General features: G+C 40.7%; 1 protein-coding gene across 2 annotated transcripts; it reads right to left on the reverse strand.

Annotated features, from left to right (window-relative positions):
• Positions 1–258: 258 nt before the first annotated feature.
• TRIM69 (tripartite motif containing 69) lies at positions 259–8,651 on the reverse strand. 2 transcript variants are annotated; one of them, XM_045583048.1, is made up of 6 exons: positions 8,040–8,651; positions 7,160–7,255; positions 5,018–5,251; positions 3,073–3,095; positions 2,864–2,988; positions 259–853 (listed from the first exon to the last, which is right to left on the reverse strand). In XM_045583048.1, the coding sequence occupies exons 1-6, from the start codon at positions 8,628–8,630 to the stop codon at positions 312–314; spliced, it is 1,611 nt and encodes a 536-aa protein (XP_045439004.1). In that variant the 5' UTR covers positions 8,631–8,651; the 3' UTR covers positions 259–311. The 2 variants fall into 2 exon arrangements, with proteins under 2 accessions (XP_045439004.1, XP_036299463.2); XM_036443570.2 differs by lacking the exon at positions 7,160–7,255 and having other exon boundaries at positions 5,018–5,335.
• Positions 8,652–15,219: the final 6,568 nt, after the last annotated feature.

Genomic DNA, 15,219 nt, shown 5'->3' on the forward strand with positions numbered 1-15,219 from the left:
GGCACATTTGAAAAGGGTTCCCCAGCACCGTAAACTCAAGTTGCAGTTTACTTCGGTAACAAAAACATGATTATCACTCTCATGAGAGAGGCTCTTGTGTCATAGAAGACCCTAGTGAATTAAAAGTATCTTAAAAGACTCTGGTGAAATCCACTAAGGACACTGAGAATGGAATTTAATTTGTGAATCCTTTTTTTTTTTCTTTTTTTTCCAGTATTCATTATCAAATTAGGAAGAGAAACCAGTGAGACTGGTAATCTATTTCAATACTTCTTTAATACTGCTCTGAATTTATACAATAGAATGACTAATCACTGTGGCTGCACGATATGCAGTGGTTCTTTATTCTCCCCACCATCATTAAGGCAAGGGCAGAAGTAGGAATAAAGTTTCTCCGTGAACGTACTACTGAAGGTGTAAATGTGGGTCATGGTTTTAGCATTGTAGAAGGACACCTGCCCTCCTTCATAATCTAAGTATATGCCCACCTGGTCAAGGTTGTTGGTCAGACTCACACTGCAAGAAGGCAAATCCAGAGCTTTCAGATCATTTTGGTTCCTTAGTCTTAAAAGCCAGAATCCTTGCTCAGGAGTTAGAGGACAGCTGCCTTTCCGAATGATGGATTCTTTGACAATGCCAACTGTCCACTTTGTCTTCTTAGCTACTTCTACTTCCCAGTACCATTTTCCAGACGTGAAGCCTTTTAAGCCCAGCACAGCCACACTTGAGTCAAACCTCTCTGGGTCATCGGGCATTACCTGCTTAATGTCACCATGCCACACACTGGTTCGGCTTTTGGACAGCACCAAATTTGGGTGCGCTGTTTTAGGGTCCAGAGTTAATGGAAATAAGCCTAGGAAGAAAGATAAGAGAAAGCAGGGCATGGGAGAAAAAGGATGAATGCATATTCCCATAGTAGAAGTCAGTATTTATATAAACACCAATAATTTATCTCCCCATGCTAAGTAAAATAAGCCAGTCAAAGAAACACAAATACCATATGATTTCACTTACATGTGGAATTTAATGAACAAAATAAACAACATAGGTGAATCTCAGAAAGCATTATTCTAAGTGAAAAAAGCCAGACACAAAAGACTACAGAATATATAATTCCACTTATATGAGATTTTAGAAAAGACACAAGTGGGAAAAGCAGATTTAGTGACTCTCTGGGGTTAGGGGTAGAGGAAGGGATTGACTGCAAAGGGATACACAGGAACTTTTTAGGATGATAGAAATTTTTTATATCTTGATTTTGCAGATGTTTACATAAGCATATATATTTGTCAACACTCATCAAATTATACACTTTAAAATGATGAGTTTATATCTATGAAGAGCAATAGATTCCTTCACCTTTTTCACTCAGTCCCCCAGCACCCTCTTCTCTGATAGCTGTCAGTCTGTTCTCTATATCTATGAATCTATTTCTATTTTGTTTGTTTATTTGTATTTCTTTGACTGGCTTATTTTACTTAGCATAATGCTCTTAAGGTCCTTTCATGCTATTGCAAAAGGTAAGGGGTGTACAACTGAGTAGTATTCCATTGTGTAAATGTAACACAGCTTTCTTATCCACTCATCTACTGATGGGCACAGACAACAATATGGTGATCACCAGAGGGAAATGGGGGTTGAGGGAAGTAGAAGAGAATAAAGGGGGAATAAATGGTGGCAGAAGGAGACTTGACTAGTGTGGTGAATACAGAAAATGTATTATAGAATTGAAACCTACATAATTTTATTAACCAATGTCACACCAATAAAATTTTAAATGATTATTTTATTCTATGTTAATTATGTCTTAGTAAAGCTTATTTTTTTATTGTCAATTATTTGGAAAAATTGTTAACAGGGATAGATTTGTGATTTTCACTAAGTCAGTAACTACCTGTGTTTCCCCGAAAATAAGACTAGCGCAACTTTGGGAGAAAAAATTAAGACACTGTCTTATTTTGGGGGAAACAGGGTACTACTAATAATGAACCTATGTAAATTCTATAAAAACTTGTAGAACTTTGTATTTATATAAAGATTTTTATTTAGAATTTTATGTTCTTGAAATACCATTTGTGTTCTTTTGTCCTGCTCAATTCTTTGGTATCTGCAGGATGATAAAAACTTAGAGTTCATATTAGGCACACCTATTAAAATTATTGGTGTTTTGCTGTTTTTTGGTATAGTTTTTTTTTTTTTAAGCACTGAAGATCTCTAAACAATCTCCTAAGATATTATACTCCATTTTATGAACATCAAACAAAAAGGACCTAAAAGACCCTATTACATTCAAAGAGTATATATAATAAACACCTTCAGGGCAGAAAAGATCCAGGGATTTATATAACTGATATAGCGAAACAGTATAAAATATTAGTTGTCACATTTGACAGAAAAATTAAAATCATAGGCTGAGAGGTAATTCTTTTTTTTTTTAAACATATTTTATTATTTTTTACAGAGAGGAAGAGAGAGGGATAGAGAGCTAGAAACACCGATGAGAAAGAATCATCGATCAGCTGCCTCTTGCACACCCCCTACCAGGGATGTACCTGCAACTAAGGTACATGCCCTTCACCGGAATCGAACCTTCCAGTCCGCAGGCTGACGCTCTATCCACTGAGCCAAACCTATTTCAGCGACTGAGAGGTAATTCTAACATTAGATTCTATTTACCAGTAAAAAGCCATAAATTCTTAATTCATGGTACCAGAGGAAATTCAGTCATACCAACTAGCTTTCTTTTGCTAAACTCTACTCTTCTCCCTGCTCTCTAAAGTATTAATTAGGGCCACAGAAAAGTCCCCGCAGATGAAACATACATTAGGAGCCCCAGGAACCAATAGCTGCTACCCACTGATACCTGGAGAGACAATGGACTGCATTTCCTTCCACATCATGTACTGGATGGGACCTTTGTACAGGCCAAAGTTCAGCTTTCTGGAGATAAGCTCTTTGGGTGTCAGCACTTTTATTCCTTTCTGCAAGCTGCAAGGGACATAAATAATTTATTTTAGCTATCCTCCCGGGACTGAAGATAGGGTAGTAATACCATATGGAAATACCACTTACCTAGCTAAGAAAGGTGTGATGTCCTGGAAGAGGAAAAGAGAAATAGAGAAGTTAGATGCCTGTTCATCAACTGCAGAAATTTCTTTGGTGATACTGGCCATCACTGGGATTTGATTGTCAATACTGGGACCCTGTGCAGATGGTCCCCATCCATCGCTACCTCTCATTTTCCATCTGTCTTTTCTGATCTGCATCCTTCATCTAACCCAAGATAAACTGGTCTTCTCTTGCTCTTATTTCCTAGCTCCCTTTTACATGGAATAAGAGAGAAGTTAAGGTTAGGCTACATTTCCCTATACTGCCATAGTCTCAGGAGAATTCAAGAGATCAAACATGTCAAACTCTCAGCCTGCAGGCCACATGCAGCCCACAATGAATATTCTTGCAGCCCAGCCAATATAATAGTATGTGAGAAACACTTTAATAAAAATTTTGTAACTTAATTTTTACAATATCTTGTTATACATAACCTATATTAATAAAAGGGTAATATGCTAATTGGACTAGATAGACTGGATGTCCTTCTGGACAAAGCTGCTGCAGTTGCGAGGGCCGAGGAAGGCCAGCAGCCAGCAGTGGCAGCAGCAGCAGAAGCTGGGTGATGGGGGCAGTGCTTTCCCCTAGCAGGCCTAAGCCATCAATAAGTCATCCGCTGAGGGCTCCTGGACTGTAAGAGGGTGCAGACTGGGTTGAGGGATGCCCTCCCCAAGCACAAATGATCATGCACTGGGCCTCTAGTTATTAATAACGAACTACAACATTCGCTAATGACTGATTACTATAATTGTGTTGCATTCATTTCCCTTACGCACCTTATGTGCAGGTGCATCATTTCTCTCCACTAATACTAGCAGCAAATATTTTAGCAGCCAATTGCCACATTATTAGTCTTGTACTGACTTATTTTGTGTGCACAACAGGAAATACTTCACTTTCGACAACAAGAAAAATAGGTTTATTTGCTTTATGTTTGTTAATTTGTGCAGTTATTCTGGTAAGTTAATGTTCAAGAAAAAATATTAATTATTAGGTTAATGATTACTCATTCATTTCAGCTTTTTGTATTCAGCATGTCTCTATCGAAATAAACCTATGTTTCTATGAAAATTGGAAGCTTTTGGTTTTTTGCAGCCCACACAAACTTAAACCTTGTTTTTTTGGCCCATGTTAGCCTTTGAGTTGACATGCTTGCAGTAGGTATTCCCACCCCAAGGCCACTTTTCCTTACTCTGGCTAGTTAAACTGCTGAATGCTGAAGTGGTAACCAATGCCACATTAGAAGTGAACCTTCAATGACCAAAGATTGGCAAATAGCTTTTCAAACAGATCAATGTATGTTGCTGGGAGCAAAAAACACAGCTTAGGTTGCAACATTTATATTTTTAAGAAATAAAGCTTCAAAGTTCTTTCTGAAGAAATATTAAAACATACTGTTATTATTGGGATTTTACTATCTTCTTTTCTAGGAGGGTGAAAGGAAAGCTTTCTATTGAGTGTGAGGCAAAAGTAGATTCCTGCTTTTCTCCCATAGAATTTTTAAAAAAATATATTTTATTGATTTTTTACAGAGAGGAAGGGAGAGAGATAGAGAGCTAGAAACGTCGATGAGAGGGAAACATCGACCAGCTGCCTCTTGCACACCCCCTACTGGGTATGTGCCCGCAACCAATGTACATACCCTTGACTGGAATCGAACCTGGGACCTTTCAGTCCGCAGACTGACGCTCTACCACTGAGCCAAACCGGCTTCGGCTTCCCATAGCATTTTTTAAATTTATTTATTTTTATTGTTGATATTATTGCAGATGTCCAGCATTCCCTACTTTGCCTCCCTCCATCCAGCCCCTGGCAGGATCTCCCCCCTTCCCCCCACATTGTGGGAAGTCCTTTCTGACCCTTTTCCCTCCAGTAGCATACCCATAGTCATGTTGATATGGAGTCTTACTTTGAGAAAGTTGAAGGAGTTCTGCTCATCCATCCGGGCCTGGACGCTCACCATCATATCCTTGGCTAGGAGATACTGTTCCTGAAGCTGTTTCAGATTCAGCTCCATTTCCTCACTCAAGGCTTTCCCCTCGTCCCGGAGCTCATTTAAAATGTCCTTTTCTTTGCCGTGCAGAAATTGATGCAGCTTTAGAAACTCCACGGAGATGTGTTGCTGCAGATGTAGCTTGCTTTCCTGGAAACCTCCATGATCATCACTAAGGTAATTCCTGAGACTAGCTCTTGGGGATGGGGGCCCACACCACCAATACTCACACAACTTGGGAAATACCATAATGGGAAAATGCACTAAAATGCAATATCAACATTGAACCACACTAAAAGGAGCCCTTTTTGTGGCAGAAGGAGAGACTTACTCCATCTTTCTCAGCTAGTTTAACAGTTCAGGATGAAATAGTCAAAAGTGATGGGCAGGTTCCTATTGAAATACTGAGATGGTAACCATTGCCATATGAAATAAGACTCTGGGGTTAATCAAACATTCTAGAATGAATGATAATACTCTCCTACCCAGAAGTATAAGCCAATATCTACCAAGGTATACTGTTAGACTGGGGTCATAAGGAGGTGGAGAGAAATATCCTTCTCGAGAAATCAGAACATCAGAAGTGGGGGCGGGGTAAGGGAGGGTGCTTCTGCTTCCAGGATAATATAAAAGAAGAGATGGTAGCCCTGGCCAGAGTGGCTCAGTTGGTTGGGCATTGTCCTATGCACTGAAAGCTTGCTGGTTCAATTCCTTTTCAGGGTACATGCCCAGGGTGCAGGCATGCAGGAGGCAGCCAATTGAAGTTCCAATCTCACAATGATGTTTCTCTCCCTTCCTCTCTCTCTCTCTCTCTAAAAAAAAAAAAAAAAAAAAAAAAAGATTTTTTTTTTTTTTTTGCAGATGTCCAGCATTCCCTACTTTGCCTCCCTCCATCCAGCCCCTGGCAGGATCTCCCCCCTCCCCCCACATTGTGGGAAGTCCTTTCTGACCCTTTTCCCTCCAGTAGATTTGGAAAATGATAACTGATGTACTTGCAGCTCTTTTCTTAGATGACCTCAACACTCTCATAGGAGAGCCATCTGAATAACATGGCTTCTTGTTTCCTTATTCTCATTTCTAGTGATTTCCACCTTTATCTCTACTAATTCTTAGTTACACTGAGGATTTTCTCATCCTCAGCAATTTCACTATCTCTAAAGTGAGCTTTTTATTTAGGTATCCCTATTGCAATTTTAGGTCTCGTTGAAACCTGTGTACTGACCCCTTCATTTCTACAATATTTCTTCAACTTCTGCCTTTATATCCCCTCTTCTCTAGCCTGGATTCTATGGCCCATCATTGTTATTGTACTCTTAAAATAGTCTTAACTCTCTCTTTCCTCTAGCTCACACTTGCCTCGTTTTCCTTTCACTACTATTTCTCAGTCTTACTTGTTAGTTCTACAGTTACTTGATTTTTCTATCATGGGCTCTTTTTCCTTCTCATTCTATATCCAACTGTCTATTTAACATCCACACTCACACCTAACTTCTAATGAATCACTCCATCCAGATAATTAATTTTTTAATCTCCAAAGCATATGCTGAGGCTGTTTACTTCTTTCCATCTCCATTGCCTTTCTAGACCAAGCTACCATATGGGGTCAAGTGGTAGCTTTCTGACCATTATTCTTGTCATTATCTCTCTTAATTCATTCTCCACACAGCCACCAGACAGAAATTTTCAAAATGAAAAGTATGTCTTTAGATATAGCTATCTTTAGCGGATTTGCCATAGATAAATTTCTTATTTTGCCATAAATAAGAGAAAAGACCAGAGAAACTGCAACCCCACAAAAATCACCCAGCAACTGAACCATCAAAAGGAAGAACATATTCGGGAAAAGGCCAGTATACTCTCTCTGCTTATAAGCTGTAGGGAACTTACTCCACTGCTATGTTCCTTTCCACCTTACTGTGTCCATTCTTTAATTTTATAACCCAACTTTCATTTTGTGTATTGACACTATTTGTATAGTTACCTTCCCACCCAAATGGCTAAAGTTAAAAGGAGGGTATATTCTAGTTCTATCTCATAACCCCCTACCCTGCTCCTCACCTTGTAAGCAGTAATTGCATCTTTCTGCGTGCTCCTCAGGGACTGAAGTTCCTTCAGGACTGCCTCCAGTTGACCCTTCATGGTGTTAAACTCCTCCTGGGAATATCACATAAGTTCAACCCACACTGACTCGGGAGAGGAAGGGCCATAAGGGACATCTCCCTCAAAGCCCTGTTATGTCAGGGGAAAAAGCCAGCTCTTGCTCTAGAGGGCTTTCCTTTCCCCTATGTCATAGTTCCTGTCTCTTCCAAGGATAGTGAAGGAAATTATAAGGGGTATGAGGACGGTAACAGGTCTGTATACATTTTCTACCCTGGTTACACTGTTCTACCTATACCTTTACTCACATTGTTCTCACTTAGAATAGTTATTTCTTCCTTTTGCCCATCCAAATCCAAATGATTTTCACGTTCAAACTTTCTTTTACCATACGTCCCCTGAATGTTTCAGTTTTTTCTAATCTTTTCTGAAATTCTAAACATTTATGAATTACTAGTTTGACAAAATTTAGGTCTCAATAGTAAACTCTAAAATTACTTCTGTGTTGGTTTTTTTTTTTTCATTTTGACTAAATTTCAAGAGTTTTATAACAAGAGCAGTATTGTATGCATTCACATCCTGCATGATGTCTAGTAAAGCATTATCATGGCAGGATTTAGGTAAATATTTGCTTAAATGAATAGTAGGCTACAGGTTTTCCACTACTCCTTTCCTATATTAGCACCTCAAGAGAAAGAACATTGTAAGATATATTGCATTTTCTGAGCATTCTGATCTTTCTAATAATCATCTGAGTAAAGGGGTGAAATTGCAAGAGAGAAGAAGTCCTACAGAAAATATTTCCCCAGCTCTCTTAACGGATTGATCAAGGCTCACCCACCATGAAGGAATGGACAGCGTCAGAGATCTGAAGGAACTCTTTAGACTGCCCTCCAGACAACCGAGCATCTTTGCATTGAAAACAGATCAGCTTCCCTTCTGTCTTACTGAACAGTTTCAGGTTCTCTCCATGTTCTGGGCACTGTGGATGGCCCTTGAGTAAGGGTAGCTCCTTAATCTTCTCTACCAGCTTCTCCAGTACAAGGTTGAATGCACAGTTGCCATATTGACACAATATCTTACACTTAGGACAGAATGTTTCCTTTTCTTGCTGCTTCCAAAAGTTTTGAATACAGGCCTGGCAGAAGTTGTGGCCACAGGTTAGCATAAGTGGATCTCGGAACCAGTCATTACACAGTAGACAATGTAGCTCCTTAGTAATTTCTTGTATCTGCCCTTTAGAAGGCATCTGAGTGATCAAACTCTTCACTTCAACGAAGCTGCTTTGGTCAGAGCTGGAGGAGGTTTGGGGAGTTACCTTTGGAAAAGAACAGTTAAAATGAGTTCTCTCTCTAGCTACACACTTCAGGATAGTGGACTCCACACCTAAAGAAGTTGAGAATTGTTTTTGCAGCCAAAGTAAAAGCACCATAATCTCTTATTTTAAAATAATCCAATAGAGAGAAACCAAGATGGCAGCATAGGGTAGACACCTGAATGCAGCCTACCACAACAAATTTGAATTTAGAACTGGAAAACGGGAAACATCGCCCTGAAGCGCCGGATGGCTGGCTGAGAGGAGGCTCTACCATCTGGGAAGGAGAAGGCACGCTAAACCTCAGGAACTGTGAAGGTGTGGAGAACTGTGCGAGTGAAAAGGCAGCGGCTGCCAGACTTTGCTGCTGGCTTGCTTGCGGAGCACAGAGAGGGCGGGCTGAGTTCACTGCTGGCTTACTCCCTGCATGCAGAGAGGGTGGACAGCTAATGTGTCGAGTCTTGCTTTCTTTTTCGGGAGGAAAACAGAACCACCCTATTGCTCTGATAGCCGGCCCCAGACAGGGAGAGGCCAGACTGTCAGACAGTGGGCAGAGATCTCTCGGAGGTGTGTGAAGCCAGCAGCCATTACTGTGGGACTCAGAAACCAGACCCTCGTAGGGAGGGGCTGACCAAAGCTTGTCTATATCATCCGAGACTCTACCCCATCCAAGCGGAGCACAGAAGCCCTTCCAGTGGCTAGCTTTCTCATTCGCTGTGAATAGAACTCTCCTAGGGAGGGACAGACAGGAATCCAAAGCTTGTCTGCACCTATACAAAAGAGGTGCATGCGCCTGCAACCAATATTGCGGGATTCACCAAAGCTTGGCTGTGCCACCCTGAGACTCCGCCCCATCCAAGCAGAATACAGAAACCCTCCTAGCTGAGACACTTCTGATCCTCACAGCCAATTGGCTTGGAGATCAACGCTTCTCAGTGATACCAGCAACAAGCAAGGCTTAATAACAAGACTGCACACACAGCCCACAAAGAGCTACACCAAGACTGTCCACCTCAGGTAACTGGGAGGCTGACCCACTGAACCATATAGGACACCTTAGCACACATAGCCACCCAACCAACTCAGGGAAGCTGTGAAAATGCCGAGACAAGGAAACAGATCTCTTTCCCCACACCCATTGTCCTCATCCATAGGTGCACAGTTTTTTTTCAGGCTCTTCCCGCACCTCCCACTCCCCTTTTCCTTTGAGAACCATCAGTCCACTCCCCTTCCATACCTCTGATTCTATTATATTCACTAGTTAATATTGTTCATCAGGTTTTTTAATTCCCTTGGCTTTTAGTTTCACTTGTTGATAGTTACCTTTGTTGATCATAATTTTTATCTATATCTTCTTCCTCTTCCTAAAGAACCCCTTTCAGCAATTCATATAATTCTGGTTTGGCGGTGATGAATCCTTTAGCTTTTTTTTTTTTTTTTTTTCTTTTTTCTTTGTGAAGCTCTTTATCTGGACTTCGATTCTGAGTGATAGCTTTGCTGGGTAGAGTATTTTTGGCTGTAGGTTCTTGCTATTCATCAACTTGAATATTTCTTGCCATTCCCATCTGGCCTGCATGGTTTCTGTTGAGAAATCAGCTGACAATCATATGGGTGCTCCTTTATAGGTAACTACCTGCTTTACTCTTGCTGCTTTTAAGATTCTCTCTTTGTCTTTTGCTCTTAGAATTTTAATTATGATGTGTCTTGGTGTGGTCCTCTTTGGATTCCTTTCGTTTGGCGTTCTATGCGCTTCCTGGACTTGTAAGTCTATTTCTTTCCCCAGGTGGGGGAAGTTTTCTGTCACTATTTCTTTCAGTATATTTTCGGTATCTTGCTCTCTCTCTTCTTCTGGAACCCACATAATTCTTATGTTGGTTCGTTTGAAATTGTCCCAGAGGTTTCTTACACTATCTTCAACTTTCTGGATTCTCTTATCTTCTTGCTTCTGTGGAGGAGTGTCCTCTGGCTCTTTGTGTTCCAAATCTTTGACTTGATTCTTGCGATCTTCCATTCTGTTTTTAGGACTCTGTATAGTATTTTTTATTTCAGACAATTGTATTCTTTATTTCTAGTTGATCCCTTTTCATATCCTCATAGGTCTCATTTATTTTATTGGCCTTTTCTAGGAAAATTCTTGAAAAACCTTATAAGCGTGGTTTTGAACTCTATATCCAGTCGCTTCTTGTCCTCCATTTCTTTTGTTTGTGATCTGTTTCCTTGTCTCGGCATTTTCACAGCTTCCCTGAGTTGGTAGGGTGGCTTTGTGTGCTAAGGTGTCCTATATGGTTCAGTGGGTCAGCCTCCCAATTACCTGAGGTGGACAGTCTTGGTGTAGCCCTTTGTGGGTTGTGTGTGTAGTCTTGTTATTAAGCCTTGCTTATTGTTGATATCACTGAGAAGCATTGATCTCCAAGCCAATTGGCTGTGAGGATCAGAAGTGTCTCAGCTAGGAGGGTTTCTGTATTCTGCTTGGATGGGGCGGAGTCTCAGGGTGGCACAGCCAAGCTTTGGTGAATCCCGCAATATTGGTTGCAGGCGCGCACACCTCTTTTGTATAGGCGCAGACAAGCTTTGGATTCCTGTCTGTCTCTCCCTAGGAGAGTCCTATTCACAGTGAATGAGAAAGCTAGCCACTGGAAGGGCTTCTGTGCTCCGCTTGGATGGGGTGGAGTCTCGGATGATACAGACAAGCTTTGGTCAGCCCCTCCCTACAAGGGTCTGGTTTCTGAGTCCCACAGTAATGGCTGCTGGCTTCACACACCTCCGAGAGATCTCTGCCCACTGTCTGACAGTCTGGCCTCTCCCTGTCTGGGGCCGGCTATCAGAGCAATAGGGTGGTTCTGTTTTCCTCCCGAAAAAGAAAGCAAGACTCGACACATTAGCTGTCCACCCTCTCTGCATGCAGGGAGTAAGCCAGCAGTGAACTCAGCCCGCCCTCTCTGCGCTCCGCAAGCAAGCCAGCAGCAAAGTTGGGTGGCTGCCTTTTTGCAAACACAGTTCTCCACATCTTCACAGTTCCTGAGGTTCAGTGTTCCTTCTCTCTCCTTCCCAAATGGTAGAGCCTCCTCTCAGCCAGCCATTCAAACAGAGAAACATAGCCCTGTTTTCCAGTTCTAAATTCAAATTTATTGTGGTAGACTGCATTCAGCTGTCTATCCTAGGCTTCCATCTTGGTTTCCTCTGAATCCACTATTTTCAAGAGACTTGCAAGAAGGTTGAGGCAGGGCCATAGTTGAGGCTATTTTCTTTATGAAACAATGTGAGTTTCTATAGCCCTTACTTTCCCCCATGATAGCACTGCAGGGTTGCTAATGATGTAGAATTTATCTTCTCCATTATTCCTCACCAACAGACTTCTTCTCACAAATATGGCTTATTTGCCCTTGTTCAACATCACTTTCCCTAATATCTCAAATAGAAGGTGTAGGAAAGCTTCTATTCAATATTTCAGCCTTGCCTGTTCTCATTGTTGTGTACTAGGGTTTGTGCCTCTTGAGGCACTTTCTTTGGAGAGCTAGGACACACTCTGTATCATATCTGCATGACTAGGTGTTTATTATCACATTCCAATTTGACTTTGACATTGGGCAGTCCCTCTTTATAGGTTATAGTCCAAGCTTACAGATGTCTCTATAGTTACACTGCAAATAGAGTTTGTCTATTTTTCATTCTCCTTGTAGTGTGAGTTAAATAATGTTGAATTTCTGAGAGAAAGAGAAAAAAAATCAGTTTTTTACTATATGAAAACCAAAGCTTAAATTATTTTTGACACTTGATCCAATATTTTTATGTATTTAGAGAAGGTGGGGAGAGGATAGAGATTTTTCAATATGTCCTCCATAAACCATCTTGATCAGGTTGGGTAACATAGTTTCAGCAGTAATCAGTGTGTATAACCATCCTTAAAAATAACAAGTTGAATTTCCCTCTAGCCTACAGGAATGAGGAGTCAATGTCAATATTAAGCAGGGTTATAGAACAGGCTTATGCACAATTCTTTGTAAACCTGTGTGGTGTTTTTTTTTTAATATGTTTTTTATTGATTTAGGAGAGAGGAAGGGAGATGTAGAGAGGGACAGAAACCTCAATGATGAGAGAGAATCATTTAAAGTGTGCCTGCTTATCTTCCCAAACCTGGATCTTGCCAGCCTAGACCTACTGCACACCGCCTACTGGGAATTGAGCCTGCAAGCCAGGCATGTGCCCTGACCGGGAATTGAACTGTGACCTGTTGGTTCACAGGTTGACATTCAATCACTGAGCCACACCGGCCAGGCAAACCTGGGTTTTTAAACTAAGATTCATCCCCAATATCTACTAGATACATTCCTCATAGCTGCTATCATTCCTATAGGCCATGCTAAAGGTCAAGCACACATATACTATGTGGCCTCCACTCCGTCTCCCAGGCCATAGGTGATTAAAATACAGGTGGGCTTCTGACCTACCCATTGACTGTTCAACATTCCATGATGTGATCTAATGCAAATAATAATAATAATAATAATAATAATAATAATTTGGCAAGCTAGAACCTCTTATAAATTTAACTCTGAAATAATCAGGAAATTAACAGTTAAAGCAGTCATTTAAAGATTGACATGATGCCTAAACCAGTTTGGCTCAGTGGATAGAGCATAGGTCTGCAGTCTAAAAGGTCCCAGATTCGATTCCAGTCAAGGGCATGTACATTGATTGTGGGCACATCCCCGGTGGGGGGGGGGGGGGGGGGTGCAAGAGGCAGCTGTATCTCATCGATGTTTCTAGCTCTCTATCCTTCTCCCTTCCTCTCTGTGAAAAATCAATAAAATATATTTTTAAAAAATAAATAAATAAAGATTGACATGAGGTAGAATTTGGGACATGAAAGGTTATGGTATGGAGAATCATAAGAACACAATCTAGGAGCTTGATTTTAAACAAGGCAGAATAAATACAGAAATGTAGGGTGGAGAGAGTCAGTTGGTGGAGAGACAAGAATTATAAAGAAACAAATGGGGAGAGTGGCAGTGTAATGTTATCCACAGCTCTTCCTGGATTTCTATGCACAATGCCTTGAATGTGAGTTGGAAGAAGGGAAGTTTATTTTCCTCTTTACTGAAGGAAACTTGTCAGAATCTCTGCTCTTCTAACAGATCTTCTACCTCAGCACTCAATAGAAACTGCTTTAAAGCTTGCTCTGAAGTTTGCTCAACAATCTGCATTCTCTTTGACTTACTAAATCAGTTCTTTGGTCTTGTGATGCAGTCCTGTCCCAATTCAGCCTGCTTTGGCTGGTTTCTCTTCCTCTTCTCACTTTAAGTGTAAACAATTACTGTGGTCTGTCTTCAGCTTTATTCTAACTCTATTCTCTCTTCTTATCAAGTGAGCAATTCATTCCCAGTACTTCATGTACAACCTCCAGAGAGGTGACTCCCAAATCTGTATCTCTGAGTCCTCAACTGGGTCCTTAAAAGTTGAACAAGACTGAAATAGAACTCATATCTATTAATAAATCAGTTCCTTCTCCTGACTTCTATATTATTGCCCCACCAATGTCCCAGTTTTGAAATAGAAATTACCTTTGGCATTCTCTTCTTCCTTCCCCATCAACTACTCAGTTGTAAAGTACAGTTAATAATCATTGCTAACCCTCTTCTGCCTCCACAATCTTCTGTTGCTTCCCACAGCCTACCAAAATGTTTTGTAGTTTTTTCAAAGGGTCCCAAAATTCAGAATTCTCTATAACATGTTGCAAACTCGTATTTATAATCCTATTTCCCATGGTTCTGTTGCACATCAAAAATTTTAATTTACCATTCTTTTTTTAATAAATATATTTTATTGATTTTTTTACAGAGAGGGAGAGAGATAGAGAGTTAGAAACATCAACGAGAGAGGAACATCGATCAGCTGCCTTCTGTACACCCCCTACTGGGGATGTGCCCACAACCAAGGTACATGCCCTTGACCGGAATCAAACCTGGGACCTTTCAGTCCGCAGGCTGATACTCTATCCATTGAGCCAAACCGGTTTGGCTATCATCCTTTTATATATTAACAACTCATTTAACTTCCATTTAAACAAAACATTTTAAAAAGAGATTATTCCATTTTTTGGTGCTAGACTGAGTGGGCAATTGTGTGGAAATGAAGGGAGAAAATCTGTTTATTCTCCGCCCTCTCAATATGTGCTTAGAAAATCAAACTCAGAAAAATACATACTCACCAGTGAATAGCCAAGTACCAAATATATTGCATTTTAAGCCTATTAGGCTATCTTGAAAACTTTAAAATCAGATGCATTCTGTATAAGATAAAACTTGTGGGAGAACCTGGCCAATTGAGGGTGATTTTAAGAGAATGATTGCCTAGCCCTAGCTAGTTTGGCTCAGTGGATAGAACATCAGCTTGTGGACTGAAGGTTCCTCTAATCAAGGGTATATGCCAGGGTTGCAGGCTCCATCCCCAGAAAGTGGCGTGCAGGAGGCAGCTGATCAATGGTTCTCTCTCATCATTGATGTTTCTATCACGCTCTCCCTCTCCCTTCCTCTCTGAAGTCAATAAAATAAAATAGAGAGAAGGGTTGCCTAGCAGAGTCAATTTTTAATCTCAGTGAATGTAGTACCTTTTAGAAATAGATGCCATTTAGGAGCTTTATTGAATGTGTTTTTAAAATCTATTTAATGTAAATTAGTGGTTTCTAGGGCTGGGGCAAGAGGGAAAT

Source organism: Pipistrellus kuhlii, unplaced genomic scaffold (genome assembly GCF_014108245.1).
Source record: "Pipistrellus kuhlii isolate mPipKuh1 unplaced genomic scaffold, mPipKuh1.p scaffold_m20_p_1, whole genome shotgun sequence".
NCBI lineage: Eukaryota > Metazoa > Chordata > Mammalia > Chiroptera > Vespertilionidae > Pipistrellus > Pipistrellus kuhlii.

Coding starts and splice junctions, on each gene's coding strand:
- TRIM69 (XM_045583048.1), bottom strand. CDS start 8,630: ATGGTGCTTTTACTTTGGCTGCAAAAACAATTCTCAACTTCTTTAGGT. Junction 3,096..5,017: donor ACTCCTTCAACTTTCTCAAA/GTAAGACTCCAT, acceptor TTCCTCTTCCAG/GACATCACACCTTTCTTAGC. Junction 2,989..3,072: donor ATCACACCTTTCTTAGCTAG/GTAAGTGGTATT, acceptor TGTCCCTTGCAG/CTTGCAGAAAGGAATAAAAG.